The 12,130-nt window shown below is 44.1% G+C and overlaps 1 protein-coding gene across 3 annotated transcripts in view; it reads left to right on the top strand.

The window, feature by feature from the left end:
* Positions 1–6,418: 6,418 nt before the first annotated feature.
* The window catches only part of FGD4 (FYVE, RhoGEF and PH domain containing 4), a 110,961-nt gene continuing 105,249 nt past the window's right edge, over positions 6,419–12,130 (top strand). Inside the window, exon 1 of one of the 3 annotated variants that reach the window (XM_042890218.1) lies at positions 6,419–6,555. In XM_042890218.1, coding sequence (XP_042746152.1) covers positions 6,438–6,555 — 118 coding nt within the window. In that variant the 5' untranslated portion in view covers positions 6,419–6,437. Of the gene's footprint in view, positions 6,556–7,449; positions 7,512–12,130 lie in introns of those variants that run through there. The other 2 variants (XM_042890212.1, XM_042890215.1) reach the window with 2 other exon arrangements.

The raw sequence follows: 12,130 nt of genomic DNA, 5'->3' as shown, positions 1-12,130 counted from the left end.
GTCCCATGTAGTTTCCCAATAATGTATTGAAAAGTCAAAGTATGAATGAAGTGCTATTTTTGACATTTGGTATGTAAAAGAGAATTTAAAAGTGGAAGAGGACCAACAAATGGTCAAATCTTTTTCAGAGTCTTTGCTCCAAATAATCTCATCTCAAGCCATGAAGATCCAAGGAGTCCATGAAATGTGGGATACAGCGAATGCACACAAAAGTTGGTGAAGGTAACAGAGGAGTCTTCAAATGCAGCAATAGTTTTAAAGTCTTTCCATTTAAAGTTATTATTAATTACTAAGAAGTGTGCTGAGACTCTTGTACATCTACCATATGCCTGATTAGCTGTAATCTTAAGTGCTTGGCAGCTTGTTTTTTAGACTTAGGGAAAGAAACAAAGCTCAGGGAGCATTGCAACACTGAGACAATTAAATTTTCTTCCAGATCTGGAACTAATAGTTCTACCTTTCTTTTTATGTTTGATCTGTCTGTTGCTCTCTAGGTGTTGACTTGCTAAGGAATCGAATAGGGAACCGAATCACTTTGATTTGCTGCTAAAGCATTCATAGAGGCAAGGACATATTTAATGTATAGAAAACTTTAACGGCATACGGCAACAGATTTGGGATGTGTGGTACAAAGAGCTGTCATTCTTGTCCTGAGAATTAGACACCATTCCAGTATCTCAAGTGAAGAACTTACACCATGGTGGGTTTTTTAAACACTCTTCATAGCAGCAGTCAAGTCTCACTGCAGAAGGAAACAGGAAACAGAAAGCATGATATTTTCTCAACCATAACTTGTTTTCTCTCTCCCTTTTGCTAAAATAAACTTCCAGAAGATTGTTTTCACTTGTAGTTAATCTAAATCAAAGCTAAAGTACTATTACTAATGGTATCTGAATATCTGATACTAATTGGATAATGGGAAATATATTTAATTAACCCATGGTGGTGATAATGAAGAATATTCTGAGACCTCTAAAAGCAATCAGTCTTGCTAAGGGCATGCCAGTATGAAAGATTTATCAAACAAAACTAATTAGATTGTAATTGCCCCTCTAAGCAGCAGTCCTTCCTTAGAATTAAGGGACATATGGGATACCCTTACCTCAGCAGCTTTTTTGTAAACTCCAAGAATTTGTTTACAATAGAAGACCTATTTCTGCACAGCAAAAGAAGAGGATAAGATGCAATTAGCATGGAAGCTGTATAGAGGAGGAATGTTTCTTCCTCTAATTGTCCCAGTGCTTCTCTCACAGAGCTACCTGTTAGCATTCACCTGGTTGTCTTCTGTATGGTAGAGAAGGAAACCCTGGCCGTAAGGGTTCAATAGATTTCTTAATTAAGGTGGCTGGAAGCTGACAAATCCTGCTGCTAGTTGGTCCCCAGTGACTACCTTTGCTAGGGCACCTGATGACAACAGGACAGTGTTGTGTTTCACACAATCAAATAGGACAAAACAGGAGAGATATATTAAGAATGTTAGTGACTGGGCTAAAATAAATTGTTTTGGCTTTTCTTCTGATGGCTACCTGCTCATCCTTTTTCTTTTTTTTTTTTTCCCTGCTCACACAGTAAATATCTAGGATTTGGCTAAAACTTCCTGGAGTTCTTGTTATGGCTTACTTCTCATGTGTGGCTGTTAATTCATGCTATTGACTCTGCAGCTGCTTCTCACATGGAAGTAAAACCAATCCCAAGAGATGGTGCGTACTGCAGTTTGTGCTGGGAGTAAATATTAAACAGCTGGATGTATTTTTTTGACATAAGCCAGCATAATGCTGTAAATCCAGTGTCCTCTTGTTCTGCCACATGCTGGGTGCTGCACAGGGAACAAACACAAGGTTGGAGTCCCTCTAATCTTTGTAAACCATTCCCCAGACTAAGACAGAGTCAACAGCCTCAGGCTGAAATTCACTTTGTCCTTGAAGGCTGGATTCTGTGTTTGCCTGCTGATTTAACTGAGGCTAAGTAACTCCCTCATGCTTACTTGCTTGTTCTGGGTATCTCTGTTGCACAGGCTGCAGCTACTTTGTGCATTATGCTGTTGTGGCTACCATCAGAGAAGAATTTTCATCTGGAATGTGCATGAGGTCCTGAAATGCATGAGATTCTTCTTTAATTAGTATCCTACTCTATCTTCTGGCATATCAGTTCTTGCCTTCGTTTTACTGCTGGCAGAACAGGTTTGAATCTTCAGTTCACAGAGGATGCAAAATACACTATGAGCTGTTCCTTGGATTAGGCAGGGAAGTATGTAAGTATGGCTTTTCTGTGTAATAGACTGCATTTTAATCATGGAATCATTAATGGTTTGGGTTGGAAGGAACCTTTAAGAACATCTAGTTCCAACCCCTGTGCTAGAGGTAAGGATACCTTCCTCTAGACTAGATTGCCCAAAGCCCCATCCAGTCTGGCCTTGAATGCTTCCAGGGAGGGGGCATCCACAACCTCGTGGGGCAACCTCTCTCACTGTAAAGAATTTCTTACTAATATCTAGACTAAATCTACCCTCTTCCAGTTTAAAACCATTTCCCCTTGTTCTGTCACTACCTGCCCTTATAAAAACTGCCTCCCCAGCTTTCCTGTAGGCTCCCTTCAGGTACTGGAAGGCTGCTATAAGGTGTCCACAGAGCCTTCTCATCTTACTGAAAAGCTGCAACTCTCTCATCCTGTCCTCACAGGGGAGGTGCCCCAGCCCTTTGATCATCTTAATGGCTCTTCTTTGGACCTGCTCTAACAACTCCATGTCCTTCTTGTGTTGGGGGCTCCAGAACTGGACACAGTACTCCATGAGAGGTCTCATGAGAGCAGAGTAGAGGGGCAGATTAATTTTTAGTTCACGTCCAACGGACAGTGGCATTTTTTTCTGTCAGACCTCAATGAAGGTACTGATCAGCCTTAAATAAGGTGCTCTGAGGTATGTGTAATGCTTTGAAACATACTGTCATTTCAGTGAGGTGCCAAGTTCATGCATTCTTTCTCAGGGTATAGATGAATGCTCTAAAAATGCTGCTACACAGACTTACTAAGAGTTACAGCATGAGGAAGTACTAAGAGAAACTAAAGCAGGAGAAGAGATAAACAGGTAAGCTAGACAAACAGATTTTTACTGTAATTCAGATGAAAAGAAAGGTAAACTCTAGCAGAAATAAGGAAAATGGACTGTACACAACAAAAGAAACAGTCTCACATGAGCAGCCAAATCGAGTATTCTGAAGGTTGTTTCCATTAGGAGAAGTAAAGGTTGGCACAAAGAGGGGGCGACATCTTGCATACAAATGAAGTATTTAATAAACTAAGGAAAAATTGCCTGTTTTCAAGAATGCTTTGGTGATCCAGCAGCATGAGATAAGTGATTTCAAGCCTTACATTTGCCAGAAGTGCTCTGTCATTGGTGTTTTTTTTTTGGTGGGGGGGTTGGGGGGGGAAGGAGAAGGGGGGAGGGCTAAAACTTGCCACCTTCTGCACCTCTGTGGACTTCCACAGGGTTCCTATTGTACCTCCTACATGCAAATAGAAGTAATTAAGTCTGTTTTCCACCACTGCATTTCTCACCACCCTCACAGAAAGATTTTGAGCCAGATGGCCTAGCTATAGCCCACACTCAAAAGTGGCTTAGCAGTGGCTTACTGGTTAACTCTGTTACCATACAGCAAAGGAATCTGTGATGCTTCCCACATGTTGTCTAGGATGGGTGGTACAATGCAGGCAGACCATTTAGCTGGGTTGTGTCATATATTTTAAGCAGAATTGGCAGCACTCTCTGTGGTTAAGCTAACCTAATGTTTTCTGTCCTCAGATCCTGTTTCCTATAGTCACTAAATTTTTCATCTTTCAGGGTGAAGTTTGTCAAGATAGCATTTGAAAAACTTTTGCTTAGAAAGGTGTTATTCCTGTTGCTGACACAGCCCCTCCATCTCTCCCCAGAGATGAAGAACACATGAAACTGAGAGGAAGAAGGAAGGGCATGCCAGGAGGGCAGGCCAGTTGTTGCCAAGTGAAAGCAGGCAGAACGGACGTGCTGCTGGCGTACAGCAGCTCAGAGCCAGCTTCAACCAGCTGGCCCAGGTCTGTGCTGCAGCTAACTGAAGGGAAGAGAGACAACCGGCTGCTGTGAGAAGCCTGCACTGAACTACAAATGCTCTAAAATTACCATGAATTCACTGTTAAGGTGACTTTCTTCTGTCATTGACTGTCACCTCACTGCTCAGTGTCCTGCTAAAGAACAGTTTTCTTGAGAACGTGAGCTTGTGGCTGATCTCCTCATGCTGCAGCGCAGTTACCGGGATTCTCCGTAGTGACCTTTGTTTTCCAGTGACATTGAAAGAAGTTACCACTCCCCGATAACATCATAGAAAACAAAATTAACGTAGTTCATGCTATTTGGGTAGGATTTCTGGAGTGGGTGTGTTTGTCCTTGCCTCCTTGGCTGTTCTCCTTCCACAAGCAGAACTCCATATTTAAAGATGCAAGTACAAGATTTAATAATAAGTGATAATTATGCCTCACTAACGGTTGGCTGTTGAGCAATTGGCAATACTTGGGTAGAGATCAGTTTAGCTGTTGTAAGTAGGAGAAGCAGAGAAAGGTCTTCCATTTTCAATCTTGCTTTCATTCCCATAGAGTACCGTTTTGTATTCTGTTGCTGTACTGCCATCTTGGACAACTTTGAACAAATAACTTCTCCCTTTAGTACCTCATTTCCTTCCCTGTCAAATAAGGCTGATCCTTGCCTCCTTGGTGAAGTGCTCTGGGAAATACTAATGAGAAATTCTCTGCCTCTCTTCCCTTGCCATGCTTTAATGAGTAGTTGTGAAGACCACTCAATGCTCAGTGTTCTGATGAAGACTTAAGTGTGTGCCAGCTTTCTTGAACAAGATTCTTATCTGAACAAGTTAATGATTGATCCAGGGCACATACTCAGTAACTGTACAGTTTAGAAAAATCTGTCACTCTCCTGTTGCAAGGAAGTCAGTCTGTGTACTTCCTGAAGAAATACTCTTCATAACATAGGTATATTCATCTCCTTATGCCCAGCCCGTGTCAGGTAACCGAAGTCAGGAAATAAATCAGTCTTTTACCTCTGAGTCATAGCTTTTCTTTATATGTTTGCAAAAGGAAAACGCGATGTTTACAAGAGCACAAAACCTGGAAGGTGATCTGACTACTTCATTTCTCTTGGGAATGAAGGAGGGGACTAACGGCTATTGACCTGCTTGTGGAAGAGAATGATGTCACTGAGACCAAAACACTGAACAAGCTGCTGACAGACCCTCATCCTGCACACAGCAGCCTGTGGTTCTCCAGTCACAGATGGCAAAAGTTCAGATATTTTTTTCTCCAAGAACCATGTCCCAGTTAAACAAACGAAGCCTTCCAGCATCATTGCTAGATAAGTGAACCTAAACCCAGGTCTCACAAAAACATAGCTGCTTTCAGATTGGATATTAGGAAACTTCTTCCCAGGAAGAGCGGTGCTGCAGTGGCACAGGCTGCCCAGGGAGGTGATGGAGTCACCGTCCCTGGAGGTGTTCCAGAACTGCATGGATGTGGCACTGAGGGATGTGGTCAGTGGGACGTGGTCACTTAGGGTTGGTCTAGATTATCTTAGTGGTCATTTCCAACCTTAATGATTCTATGATTCCTAATGCTTGTTTCAGCATTAATTAATATTTACAGTGGGAGGGAACAGCCCTGGCGTGAATGAGCCCCATTAGTTGGAATTAACTATTGATGCAAGGATTGCAGATCTGTCCCTGGCATCAAAACTTGCTTTTAAGTGATGTCTTTGAGAACATTCTCGTCAGAAGAAGGGTAATGTGTTCTGGCCAATTTCTTCCACGTTCACTGGTCAGTCCTACAGGCAATCCTAAGCCTCCTTACAGACAAAGCAGTTCAGAGTTGAAGGACGGCAGAAGGCAGCACGCGGTGAGGAGAAACGAACAGCGGTGACATGGGGAGGGGAGCCCTCAACTCGCTTGAGCAAGCGCTGCGCTCCCACACCAGCCGTGTCCGAGGGAACCCGGCCCTCCTGTGAACCCGCCGCCCTGAGGAAGCGGCGCCGGACCGGGGAAGGCCGGGAGGAAGCAGCGCAGGTGCAGCCGCCCGCCGCCCCAACTTCCTCGTGGGAGAACCGTGTGGAGGCAGCGGGCCAGGGGAAGTTTCCTCACAGCCCGGGCTGGGCGGCGGCCGCTGGCTCACCATGTCAACGGGGGTGCGGCGGGCGCCGGGCAGGTAGGGCAGGGCAGGGCAAAGAAAGGGAAGGAAAGGGGCGGGGAGCAGCGGGCAGGTGAGAGCTGGTGCTGGAGGCGGCCGGAGCCGCAGTGCGGACAGGGGACGCTCCCCCAGCGCGATGCGGGTCACGCCGGGCGCCGGGCGGGAGGGGCGCTGAGCTTCTCCTCACTCTGCCTTTTCTTTCTGCCTTCTCCCCCGCCCCAAGGATGAGCAGAGCCGACGGCATCAACTTCAGGCGGGCGGCCATCCGCAGGAAATCCACCCCGGGTCTCGGCCCCGTTCCCTACAGAGCGGCGCCCACCCTCCTCGCCGGCGCACCGCAGGGTAAGCCCGCCCGGAGCTTGTCCGCAGGTAACGACGGCTTCGGTCGTTCCGCAGGAGAGGGGTGGGGGCGGCGCGGGAACGTCGCGGCCCGGGATGAACGAATGGCGTTCGTTAAATCCTGCCAGCCTTCGGGCTGCGGGAGACGCAGAACCGTGTCCGCCCTGCCCCAGGGCCGCCACCTTCGCCCTGCGGCGGCTGCGAGGCGTGTCGTGCTCCGCAATCCGTTCGGACCGTGAGACGGTCGGCTGAGGTTGGTTGTGCGTCCCCTCGGCCTTAATGTCAAAAGAGGCTGTCGTTCACACCCGCACTTTCGGGAGTTTCATGAAGTTCTGGCTTAGGACGGAATTGATCCACGCAGCCGTTTGTATGAACCTTGTGGTTGTGTGATGCAGCAGCTGTGGGAGCTCAGCCAAAGTGATATGGGCTGTTTTGTGGGTGTAAGAGGCCGAAGTGGTCAAACCAGAGTCTGAAATCGCCAACAGACACTCGTTGTGAAGGCACCAGGTAAAACAGAGAAAAGGGATGCTGTCTCTTCATGAATCATAGAATCACTGAATGGCCTGGGTTGAAAAGGGCCACAACAGTCATCCAGTTTCAACCCTCCTGTTATATGCCGGGTCGCCAACCACCAGACCAGGCTGCCCAGAGCTACATCCAGCCTGGCCTTGAATGCCTCCAGGGATGGGGCATCCACAACCTCCCTGGGCAACCTGGCCCAGTGTGTCACCACCCTCTGTGTGGTGCCTCCTAATATATAACCTAAACCTCCCTTGTGTCAGTTTAAAACCCTTCCCCTTTGTCCTATTACTATCCACCCATGTAAACAGCCGTTCTCCCTCCTGTTTATATGCTCCCTTCAAGTACTGGAAGGTCCCTTCAAGTACTGGAATCCCCGTGTTGGTATGGATATGCACAAATAAGAAGAGGCTATCTTGGAGCTTTTTCACCATTAATGGGTAATGAAGTTGGCAATGTGCATAAATTTCTGTTTGTGGTGGGATTTTGTTTTGAAGGCTACAGCTACGTGTTTACATCTGGAAATAGGCGTTAACAGCTGTATTTGTAGTGTGAAGGCTTAATGGATTTCAGCCTCCTGTAACGTGGAAGGGAAATGGAACCCTGTGTTTTGTGTTAGTTCTTACTTCAATTTCACCAGGCTTTTGAATCACTGTCGTAGAATTGGTTGAGTTAGGAGGGACCCTAGACAAACCCCCCTGCAGTGAGCAGGGACACCCACAGGTAGATCAGGTTGCTCAGAGCCCCATCCAGCCAGGCCTTGAGTGTCTCCAGGGATGGGGCATCCACCACCTCTCAGGGCAACCTGTTCCTGTGTCTCACTGCCCTTACCATAAGAAACCTTTCAGTTTGAGCCTCTTTCCCCTTGTCCTGACCTTGCTGAAGAGTCTGTTCCTTTCTTTCTTATAGCCTACCTTTGGATACTGAAAGAGTCTTCCTGGAACCTTTAGCAGGCTGAATAGCCCCAGGTGTTTATCATTACCCCAGAGTCCTGGATAGCAATTTCACACTCATCTACAATCCTTTGTTGTTGCTCTTTTTGTCTGTGCACACACTAAACTAGCAGATGATTGGTATGTATTTAGTGTACACGCAATGCATGCATAGCTTGTTCAGGTTCATAGAAAGCTCTTGTGGCTTTTGGGTGGCAGCAAGGTTGTGAGGGTTATGACAAGAACAACATGCTGCTTATCAGGTATTCCTGCGTTTTGGTAACAAAATCATAGTACTTTCCTGAACTGTGATTGATAAATATAATTGTAGTGTGAAAAAAATCACAAAATGAAGATGAAGAAACAACATCTGAAAACATGGGAAATAAAAGGGGAGTCTCATTGATATTTTTTAGCTTTTCTCAGGTAAAATAAATAAATCCTCCCATTTTTATTTCATAATCCATAATCCACTTCTGCTAGAAAATGCTGTGAAGAAACCTTGTGTCTACAAGCAATTTCTTTTCTCTTAGTGGGTCGTTAGCATCTCTTATCTGCATTGTTAGTGGTGACCGCTGCAGCATGTGCTTCAGCACACTGTAGCCCTTGGGCAGTTTCTTAGCCTTGTTCTCTCTTTGTTGTCCAAATACGACCTGCTTCTGCTGCTGATAGAAGTGATTTATGATTCTTGCCTCGATTCTGCAAGTACAAACTTTAATTCCCTGGTGCAACATAAACCTGAGTGTGTTCTTTCTTCTGTCAAAACTGCAGTGATCACTGAGAATGATGGTTAGTGCTGTGTCAACTCCAGGAGTTGAATGCAGTGATCCTTATAGGTTCCTTCCAATAATTACAATTAAAAAAAAATAATATTAATCAAATGCTTAATTTTCTTTTCCACCTTATAAAACACAAAGTGGATTTTGAGGGGCCTTCTAATGCAGGAGTATGACTGACCTGCTTGAAATCCTTCCTAGGGGGAAGGAGTTCTTGTAGTCCATGCATCTCCTTTGCTCTGCCAAGTGTTGTGAAATACAAGTGTTACTTTTCTTATGCCTGAGGGCTGGACTCCTACAGTTGTTTCAAATCCTGATGTCTGATAAGCAACTGAAGAAACTAGTTGTATGACTTGAGTTACTTTTGCTTATAAATACATTAGAAAGAACTCTGGATTTTGTATATTGCAGACTTACCAGAGCTCTCTCAGAACAATAAATTCTGTGTTAATTAGTAAGAAGATTTAATAACCCCTAATGCAACTCCTTTATGTGCAAGAATTTCCTCAACAGCCCTTAACATTGGTGTGACAAAGAGGGGAATATTACGGGTTTTTCTTTTCTGGGAGGTAAGGTCTGGAAATACTTCTGTTCTTGGTCTTGTCTGAAACACTTTCACTATTGAAGTGGCCTACTTAAGTTGTATGTTATGGCATCAGGCTTGTGTTGCGTACTGCAGTCTAAATGTCCAATCTCTCCTGGTTATATCTTTCTCCTCTTCAGCATCCTAGGGTCCGAGTAATTTAGGTTCATTGTCACAGACAAAATTGCAATTGAATTCTACCGGTGTTGATTCTTGAAAAAGATTGGTGTGCTTCACTATCACAGGACTGAGTGAAAATGGCGTCCTTTTAGAAATTGACATCAGTTTAAAGGCCTGAACTAAAAAGTGCTTGAATCTTCAGAGATGCTTTGAGGTGGTTGTAAAATGTCAAGGCTGATATCTAGAGAGAGTTTATAGAAGAGCTTTCAATGGAATAGCATGATTAATAGTCCATTTTTGATGGGAATAACTAATGGGATTTTTTTTTTTCCTGCTGTGTTAGAATTCAGACTTGATACTAACTGGAGCAAATCTATACTTCAAAAGCAAGTGTGTACTTTAACTGCAAACCAGCTGTCTGCCAAGAGTTAGGCATAGGCTGCCACTTGCTTGCTCAGCACTTTTCACAAGCCAGTCACTCTTCAAAGTGAGAACCTGGCAGCACTTTGTTGCTGCATTGGATTGAACTGTGCTGGAGGGCTGTATATCCACGGAGTTACCTTCATTTAACCTTGTAAGGAAGGCAGTTCAGAACATGAGGGCACAGTAACTTGTGTTCATAGCAATAAGTAGCTGCTTTTCTGATATCAGCGTGTTTGCCTCTGTCCTTGCTACATATTGACTAGATTCATTTCCTATGAAATGCAAATCTTGTACTGGTTCCTTGGCTTTATTGAATTAAGTGCAAATTTACACCCTTTCCGGACTACTTTTCCCATTCCCTTTTATCTAAACACACAGCTGCTGGCACTACACTGCATGTTGGCAGTCTGGGGCACTGCAGCATGGGTCTCAGGGAGCTGAGGTAATTTGCATTCAGGACAGCATTCACTGCAGCAAGGTATCTGCAAAATCTGACAGGCAAAGGAGAAAAATTCCATGCTTCTGTTGTGTCTTTGCCTGTTAACTTGGTATTATTTTAAGGGATTGTGTTAACAGAACTATGTCAGTCTTTGGGGTTACCTTTCTGCACTGGGAGATAGCTAAATGAGAATGTGGTACCGTCCTATTCCAGTTCATGAAAGATACCTACTGTGTTCAGGTGCTCATTTTTTTTTTAAAGTTTGCCCTGCCTCATTGCCTTTGATTGTTGCTGGGTTTGTTCCATTTTGTTTTTGAAAATAATTAACTAATTAACTTTGGACTGTCATTCCCCTTGTTCCTGGCTGAGCGCTGAGTCTGTTGTTTACTCAGTCTGCAGTGACTGTACAGTGTTCAGGGAAAGCCTTTATGGTGGTGAGGGCTAATCTAAGCAGCATCTGGGATCCCTAGATGCGTTAGAGGTACATCTGTGAAGGAGAACTGATTGCCTTCCATGTTTTCCCATTAAGTGCAGGGTTCGTGAAAGTTATCTAATGTTGATATATCTTGAGGAGAGCTGATACTTGAAAATATTGACAACGGAAGGTAAATATTTAGGAATTTGCTTCTAAATAGTCCTCTTCCTTCAAAAAATGGGGGAAGGCGAAGTATAAAAACATTGCTTGAAGCAGAACTTCTGTGGAAATACATTAGCTATTAAATTTGCCTCTTTGCTGTTGTTAGACAGCTTCCTGTTTCTGCGGGCGAAGTTGATCCCACGTGCCTCCTATTGAAGAAGTGTGTTGTGTGGAAAGTGGCAGGAAATAGAACTTGGTTACTGAATATAATTTGCTGTTTTTCAATTCCTTTTTCCTTCTCCAAATATTTAGGATCACGATATCCCTTTGAGGCCACTAAGAGTGTGCTGTTGAGTTTGCAGACAGTTGGGAAAGTGGCTTATATGTGTGTTTTGTTTGGTTGGTGTGGCTCTGAAGCTCTTGCCAAGCAACGTCTGCTTTACCCAGGAATTGCTGGTCTCGTAATACTGACTTCATGGAGATCAGGATAGTGATTTTCTTAAATAAATTAGACCTCTAATTCACAGCTGCTTAAATAGCCAGTGACAAAAACAGCTTCAAAGAAGAATTTGACAAGGATTTGCTAAAAGTGTAAGTCTGCTTCTTGCTGGAGAGGCTTCTCTGCAGTGGGCCCCAAGAGGTGTAAATGCTGCAAATGCCACTCCTGAAGTCCGTGGAGGGGTAGCTGAAATTAAAAAAAGAATAGCTTGCACACATGATCCAAATTAGTCTGTTACACAGAAATCACAGGAACAGGTTGTTTTTCCAGCTAGCTGAATAAGCATAGTTGGGAGACTTTTGAATTGGTGGGGAATTTGCTCAGGGACTGTGTTACTTTTGGACAACCAGTAAAGCAAAAAATACTGAAAAAACAACCTGTTGGTACAGAAAAATAATGTTTGCCCTTTGGTTGTTATTTTGTCCTTTATGAGTATCTGTGCTTCTTAAAATTGCACTTGTCACCCTTTTCCCCCACTTTCATGGTGACAGACTATCTCATCTCTCAGCATTTCAGGAAAAAGTTGGCCAGTATTTTTATTTGAAGTTGTTTGTCAGTACATCTTGAGTACAGTGGGATCTGTGTCACAGCGTTTTAACTGCTGTGTTTTGCGCTGTTATGTCTTAAAGTAGTGTTAAGTATTTGCTGTATAGGACAAATTATCTTGCCAGGATGAAGAATGTGTCAGAGGGAAAGGAAAAATATGAATG

Source organism: Lagopus leucura, unplaced genomic scaffold, assembly GCF_019238085.1.
Source record: "Lagopus leucura isolate 7727_CA_CO unplaced genomic scaffold, USGS_WTPT01 Super-Scaffold_100159, whole genome shotgun sequence".
In the NCBI taxonomy this organism is placed as follows: domain Eukaryota; kingdom Metazoa; phylum Chordata; class Aves; order Galliformes; family Phasianidae; genus Lagopus; species Lagopus leucura.
The sequence above is the reverse complement of the archived record's forward strand: the minus strand, read 5'-3'. Positions and strand labels throughout refer to the sequence as shown.